The 7,765-nt window shown below is 36.9% G+C and overlaps 1 protein-coding gene across 1 annotated transcript in view; it reads left to right on the forward strand.

Moving 5' to 3' along the window:
- The window catches only part of LOC104036601 (proprotein convertase subtilisin/kexin type 5), a 252,794-nt gene extending 247,147 nt beyond the window's left edge, over positions 1-5,647 (forward strand). Inside the window, exons 18-21 of the mRNA XM_075725548.1 lie at positions 796-893; positions 1,438-1,567; positions 2,599-2,714; positions 5,532-5,647. Of these exons, the coding sequence (XP_075581663.1) occupies positions 796-893; positions 1,438-1,567; positions 2,599-2,714; positions 5,532-5,647 (460 nt within the window). The remainder of the gene's footprint in view (positions 1-795; positions 894-1,437; positions 1,568-2,598; positions 2,715-5,531) is intronic.
- Positions 5,648-7,765: the final 2,118 nt, after the last annotated feature.

The raw sequence follows: 7,765 nt of genomic DNA on the forward strand, positions 1-7,765 counted from the left end.
TGGCTAAACTGGATGAAAGCTGAGATTCCACAGAAGATGGCAAACATGTCAGAGAAGTCCTAGCTGAAGAACCCCCCCTGCTCTAGGCACCTTATAACATGAAAGCTACTTAGAGAGAAGCATGGAAATGTGACTATGCTATCCTTTTTTCTGTTACTCACTATTTTGTACTATCACTCAAAAGTGCCTGCAGGCACCTCTACCTGTAGCTCTACCTCTAGCTGTAATCTTGACAAATCTCTCAACCTATGCAGAACTGGTATTCAGTTACGACATTTGAAAGAAAACTGCTATTGCAGAAAGAGGTGATTACCTTCATTGTGAATCTATTCTTAGCCTGTGCTGTAGCATGGTATCAGGAGATGCTGCTGGTCTTTCAAGAAAAGCAAGCATGAGATCTTGTTAACAAGTCCTTTAGCATTTTTTTTTTAATGCAGTGGTGCTGTCCCTGTGCCAAATTTCTCATGGGCAATTGTGTTTTACATGCCTGATTTTTCAGTGTTATTTGGCATTGTTTATTTTTTTTCTGTCCTCTACTACTTGGTAGTATTTACTATGACTTTGTGAACAGCTGTTGTATTTCACCATAGACAAAACTGCATTTCATTCCCACCTGAAGTGATTACCGTGTCTAAATTTATAAAATATGACCAATGAAAGAAGCTGGTGAACCCTAATATTTGAGTTGTTCTTTTATTAAAAGAGAACTACTGATTTGTGAATGAGCTTCTTGTGTTCTGTTGCTGTTATCTGCTCAGAGCTGAAGCACTGTGCTTTTTTTCCTTTTTACAATAGTTTGCATGGCACCAAATGTGCTATCCACTGTGAAGAAGGAAAGTATCATAATGGTAGGGAATGTGCACCGTGTCACCATTCCTGTGCAACGTGTGCAGGTACCTCCCTGATATTTATTTGCATTTTTTCTTTCCCCTATATTTTTACCTCTGATCTTATTTTACTATACATAGTTTCAGTACAGCATGATTCCTGGCATGTAAAATCTTTATTCTCTTGGTAGTTCTTTAATATATTTTAAGTATGGCACACTTTCAGCTAATATGAAAATCTGCATTTTCTAGTTGAAAGTGCACATACACTCATTTCTTTGCTTTTAATGGATCTCATTCTAATTTCCAATCATGCCCTCCACTTTCTTTCTGGAAAAAAGGAATGATTGATAGTTTTTGTGACAGCTTTAGAACTACCAATATCCTAATCTTTCAGAAAAAAATATTCTGAAATTATGTAGTTTATTCTAACCATGTATCTTTATTGCTTGATATTACTGTTTGCAATACATAGCGGCAGAAAGGAGTTAAGGTAAGTAGAACATGGCCTCTAAAATTATGATAAGGTTTTGTTACAGTTAGAGATGGTGTCTGTTAGACAATAGTAGGAGCTAGCCAGTAATGCAGTGTATTTTCTCTCTGGTTTAAGGTGCTGGAGTAGATGCTTGTATAAACTGCACACAGGGTTATTTTATGGAAGATGGAAGATGTGTGCAATCCTGTAGTAGTGGTTATTACCTTGATCACTCTACTGAAAGTAGATACAAAACCTGCAAAAGGTATGATCAGTTCTTCAGTGGCTAATATATGTCTCTAATGTTTGGCAGCATATTAGTTGTTATTGTGTATGAAAAGATAAATAATAGTTATGAGAACATAAAACTGCTGACATTAAAAAATAGGAAAAATATATTGCATACTGAGCAAATGAAGGAAAAGGGTATTTATTTACTTTAATGTCAATTATATTCATGCAGGTCTTTAAAAAGTGGTTTTTTTCTTGTGCATATATGTGCATCCTTCACTTTAAAAAGCTTGTAGTGAGAATCTGAGTAGATATGCATAGGAATGTAGAATTTACAGATCTAGCAGGGGAGCTGTGTTTCTCAATAACAAACCAAAAAAGTCAAACTCAGATTTTTAACTGCAAGTTAATTGCTATTCATAAGGACCATTTCAGCTGTTCAGCTGCACAGACACAAACATGACACAAATATAACAGGCTGGTGTCCAGAATAGCTCATCTGACTCAGTGTACAAATGGGTGGATAAGTCTTGGACAAGGTTGTGCTATACAAGGAAGGGACTTTTTTTTTTCTATTTTGTTTTTTCCTTAAATACTACAGGCCCTTTAGAATCATTTATTATTGGCTTGCACTGAGTTCAGGGCAGGAAGAGAATCACAATTTGTTAGATTTTTCCACAAAAAACCCAATCAATACACAGAGTATGATGCAGCCAGAAGGGTGATGAAAGGACTGGGTAGCAGGCCAGTCTTTTCCATCCTGTGGCTTTGAGCTCATCCCTTGCATGGATACACAGTCCATTTCATATCTTTGTTGATTACTTCTGTATAATTCCAAAATGCTAAAGTAATGCATCTATTTAATAAAAAAAAGTGTGAATAAAGAGTGGTTGGAAGAAAGAAGCAGGACTGGGTTGCAGGAGTAGGTTGTGGTGGTTATGATTTATTATAACAGCTGATACAGTTGGAAACAGCAAACAGGTCCTTTGCAGTAAGCAAGAGGTATCTTGGAACTCTTGCATTTGGTGAGTGGCCATAAGGCCAGCCTCTGCTGCTGTCTTTCAGGTGTGATGCCAGCTGTTTGGATTGCAGCGGTCAAGGAGACAGAAATTGTACGAGCTGTCCAAGTGGCTTTAACCTAGACACTGGTGTCTGCGTAGTGGGAACAATCTGCAAGGATGGTGAGTGCAATTCTCTGAAAAGATCCATTTTATCACTTCCAGCTGCTTCTTTTATATGTATTGGGTTGGTTCAGTCTTTCTGTCGTTATATTCTTGATCTGAGGACAACATTATTCCTTAATGTTTTAAGGCTTATGAAAAGGAGAAAACTACATTAGTGTGTATTAATAGGATTAGTCACACTTTACCTGAATTTTCAAAAAATAATTCCCCCTCCCAACAACCTACTTTTCCTTCATTATCTGTTTTTAAAGGTCATTGCTTTCAAAAGAATTTTTATATGAAGACCCTAGTGTACTGTCAATAGAATCACATTTATCTATTTTGCCATTTTAAACTGTGAAAATGCTGATAAGTAAAAATTATTTTAAGTATCTGTACTATTGCTTGAATTATGTGAAAGGGTAGCAAGAGAAAAAAAGGATTTTGAATAAGAAGCACTCAATTTGTGATAGAGACTTGAACTTTCTTCGAGTTCTCTGAGGCAAGCAAGATATCATTCTTACTGGAAAGGATTGGCTTAGTTTTTCACTACTATTCATTCCTTTCAAACGTCACAGTTCTAAAAACACTTAGATAATGTTATGCTTCCCTAAAAGTGTTGCTATGTGAATTAGTTGTTGATGCAGTCCAACTAGTACAGTCCAACAGGAAAATCATACCAGAACAAAGCCTGGTGTTAAAAAGTGTGAAAAATATCCAACATTAAAAGTAGTAAAAGCTAACATTGACTCGTGGGTCCAGCTCGCTCCATCTGGATTTAATGAGGTTTTTTTTTTTTTTTTTTTTTTAAAAAAAAAAAGGCAGGGCTGAGTCTTGTTTCTGTGGACCTTTACAGCTGATGGTTTTTAAGTCTTCAAACTCTGAAAAGTATCCTGTCCAGTGTAAAGTCACGTTACAGGTACAGAAGTAAACCAGTCATGAGACCTTTTCATAACAGCACATTAGAAAAAGTGTCACTGTAATCTAGAACTAGTCCAGAGAAAGTCAGATATAGATGGACAAATGAAAAGCAAATTTAATGTTGTGAGCTTTTGGGCAACCACAGTCTCAGTAATATATTGCAGTTCAATACTGCAGTGCAAACATCTGACATTTGACATATCAGTTTGGTATTTAATATGCTAGGATAACACATGTACAAATGAGGACAGATTTATGGTTTAACCCCAGTAGGCAGCTAAGCACCACACAGCTGCTCATTCACTCTCTCCACAAATGGGATGGGGGAGAGAATTGGAAGAGTAAAAGTAAGAAAACTTGTGGGTTGAGATAAAGACAGTTTAATAGGTAAAGCAAAGCTGCACACACAAGCAATGCAAAAATAAGGCATTCATTCACTATTTGCCATCGGCAGGCAGGTGTTTAGCCATCTCCAGGAAAACAGGGTTTCATTATGCGTAACAGTTACTTGGGAAGACAAATGCCATAACTCCAAATGTCCCTCCCTTCCTTCTTCCCCCCAGCTTTTTATTGCTGAGCATGATGTCGTATGGTATGGAATATCCCTTTGGTCAGTTGGGGTCAGCTGTCCCAGCTGTGTCCCCTCCCAACTTCTTGTGCACCCCCAGCCTACTTGCTGGGGGGGGACAGAGTGAGAAACAGAAGGCCCCAATGCTGTGTAAGCACTGTTCAGCAATAGTTAAAACATCCCTATGTTATCATCAACACTGGTTTGGTTCACAAATCCAAAACATAGCTCCATACAAGCTACTATGAAGAGAATTAATTCTATCCCAGCCAAAACCAGTACAACATACAATCTCAAGTGACTCCAGAGAGTTTGCAGAAAGAAATATCACTGAGGTTGGAAGTTACTTTCTTAGTCTACGTATAGCAGAAAGAGTTCAGGTGAAGGAAGTTTGTATGCCTGAAATTTCCACCTTTATCTTTGACATTCTATATAGTGCTTTTTTTTTGCCACATGCAAACAAATGCTCTTCCCCCAGTGTAAATACTGTTGATGAATATGAATTCAGATAGTGGCATTAGAGCAAAATGCATAGAAATACGATGTATTGATATCTTACAAAACTACTTAGTCTTGAACAGAATTGAGGAGGTCCTGTGCACTGAACACTTTTATTGCAGTATCCAAGTCAGAGAGGTTATACCAGAATTGTGTGACCTAGCATTATTTCTCAACTCATGGGCCTGCATGCTTACTTTGGACACATGTGTAGTTGCCCAAGACCAAGAATGTTCCATCTCACTGCTGTTTCCCCCACTCTTCCCTGTTCAATTGCCGTGGGAAGGGATCATTGGTATGTGGGCTGTAAGGCAATTGCAGTGCACCATACTGGATCCCACTACATGCTCTCCACAGTCTAGGGTAGCCAAGGAATATAAAGTTGGTTTTGGTTTTTTTTTCCCCCCCTGTAAGTTACCAGGTGTGGAGGGTCTCATTTCACTGCCTGACAATCAAGCACTGGTTACTCAATCTATAGGATTTGCATTTCTGTTGAGAATGTTTTATTCTTTTTCTGTGATTTGACCGTTTTATTCTTTTGCTTCATAAAAACTGGGGGGGGAACCCTCCTTTGCTGTAAATATCACTGTTTTCTAATTATTCTCTTTCTAATCTATTTTTCCTTTTCACAAATGGATGCCAATCATTCCCTGTCGGACCACACAATATTTCTGCCTGAAAAAAAAATGCTGTTGACTGAAATTCCTTTTGATGGACCAAATTTCCTACTTCTGAATGATCTCTTCAACCAAATCTGCCTGTCTGACCAATTAAACCTTCCTCCATTGTACACAACATGCTCTCCAAATCTTCAACTTATCTCCTTCCTTATTGTTGCCCTCTGGAAGCCACGGAAGAGTCCTGGGCCGAGGGAGGATTCTGTATGCTGGTGAAAAAGAACAATCTGTGCCAGAGGAAAGTGCTTCAGCAACTGTGTTGCAGAACATGTACACACAAGGGGTGAACTGACACCTCCCAGAGCCCTCCTGCTCCTGTAGACTTATAGAACAATCCATAATATTGAAAAAGGTTTAAAAAAAAAAAAAGAAATGGGGGGCGGGAAGCAAGCCACCTCTCTCTCCCTCCTCTTTGGGGAGATGGTGAACTGTTTGTTGGAACTTAAACGGAAAAACTACAACATGCCTACCTTTAATAACTGGGTGTTTAGAGCTGAGCATCCAGGATCACAGAGTCAGTATTGTGTGACTGATACCAAAATTACAGTTTAACTCATTTGATTTCCTGTCAACTTTAGGATTATTCCTGTTTGTTTGAAGATCCTTTTTCTTCCCTTTTTTTTTTCCTACTTGTTTCCCCTTCAAGATGTTTAAAGAGTGTTTCAAGAATGCAACACATGTTTACATGAATTAAAACTAAACAACACAAAAATGTTTGCATCAGTCTTTTTTAGTGGTATATATAGAGAGATGGGGGGAACTTAAGGAAATGAGTCCCTGAAGGAATCTGAAACATTGTTAGACTAAGTTCTGCACCTTTGTTAACAGTATTAAAAACAAACAAACAAAAGATCATTTCTAAACACATTTCTTTCTTACTTCCTCTACTGTGTGCTGGTTTTTGTATCACATCAAGTATGTATATACGCTTTGCAAAAATGTTTTTTGGGTCATATAGATTTTATTTCTAGACAGCTAGCTGATTAACAGATATGCTAGGATTTTTATTTTATTTGACAATTAAAATTTTTTAATTAATTTGACAATTAAAAAATTGTCAAAGCTATTTTAAATAAACTTTTTAAAAAACCCCCTATTGTTCCTGTTTGAACAAATTCAAAAGATACTATTCCTCTTGGTTTGTATAAAAGAGAGTAATGTATTAAAAAAAAAATCAGAAAACATTGGTAACAAGTAAGGAGGCTCATTTCTCAATATAACATTATTAACTAGAACTTAATGCTTTCAAAGTTTAATATTATCGATATAAAATATATATATTCATAATTGAGATTGAATTGTGTAATGGATTGTAAAGAATTTATTTGGATACTTGCAAATGCCTCTAATGCTATTATAGGGAAGAAATTGATAGCTGTTTTCTTTTAAAAAACTGACACATTGTTAAACCCAAATTCATTTTTACTGAAAAAAATACTGTACATGTGGAAAATGTTGTTATTTGTAAAATAGAGTAGTTCTGTTGTAAATGATACTGTCAAAAATCAATGTTATTCCATATTTTATTGTTTATATTAAATTAACCTAAATTCCTGTTGATAATCTGTAAGTAAAATATCTCTAGTGAAGGGCAAAGATAGCTTTATGGCATAGAGCACTTTGATACTACATACAAGCCATTGAAACAAAGTGGGAAGGTAGGGATGTTTATTTTTATTGAGGTTTAGGGTTTTTTTAAGTGGTGGAATTTATCAGAGCAGAAATGTCTGGTTTCCATGGAGGACACCTTTCATGTAGTAGCAGTATATCCATATCTGAACCTTGGTGTATGATAGCATTAGCTTCTTCCCACCCATAAGAGTTTGTGATGAGACTAATCTCTTACATGCTTAGGATTAAAAGGTCAGACACATAAATACCTAATGGCTCAGTTTAGGAGAAAAGTATCAGTTTTGCAGTCATATGTGGCCATTTATGCAGTGAGATATTGGTGCCCGTTCATTTGCCAATGCAAATTCAGTCGACCTCAAATCACAACACTGGACTGTGTACTTGCAAATGGCAGGCTGTCCTTCCCATTAAATCAAGAGGAATCAAGACTCAGCTATGACTGCTTCAGGATCAGAGCCTTGATTGGCATTAGCTGATACACTCATTCATTGCCCCACTTAATCCTACAATCTGAATGGAGACCAAATTGCCAACTTATCTACAGAAGTCTTATATTCAGATGAAGTTTTAAGCATATTTGCTGAAACCATGTAAGGAAGCTTATGAACAACTGCTTTTCAGCCAATGGTTTTCAACCTTATACATCTTGCTATCGCTAACTTTGTTTTAAAACAAAGAATTAGGCCATCATTCTCAGTTTCGCTGTCACTCCTGGGAGCAAGTGTATGTGCGACAGCATGCATTCAGCAATAGTTTGGTAAAACCACAACAGG

The sequence above is a fragment of the Pelecanus crispus genome, chromosome W (genome assembly GCF_030463565.1).
Source record: "Pelecanus crispus isolate bPelCri1 chromosome W, bPelCri1.pri, whole genome shotgun sequence".
Classification (NCBI taxonomy): domain Eukaryota; kingdom Metazoa; phylum Chordata; class Aves; order Pelecaniformes; family Pelecanidae; genus Pelecanus; species Pelecanus crispus.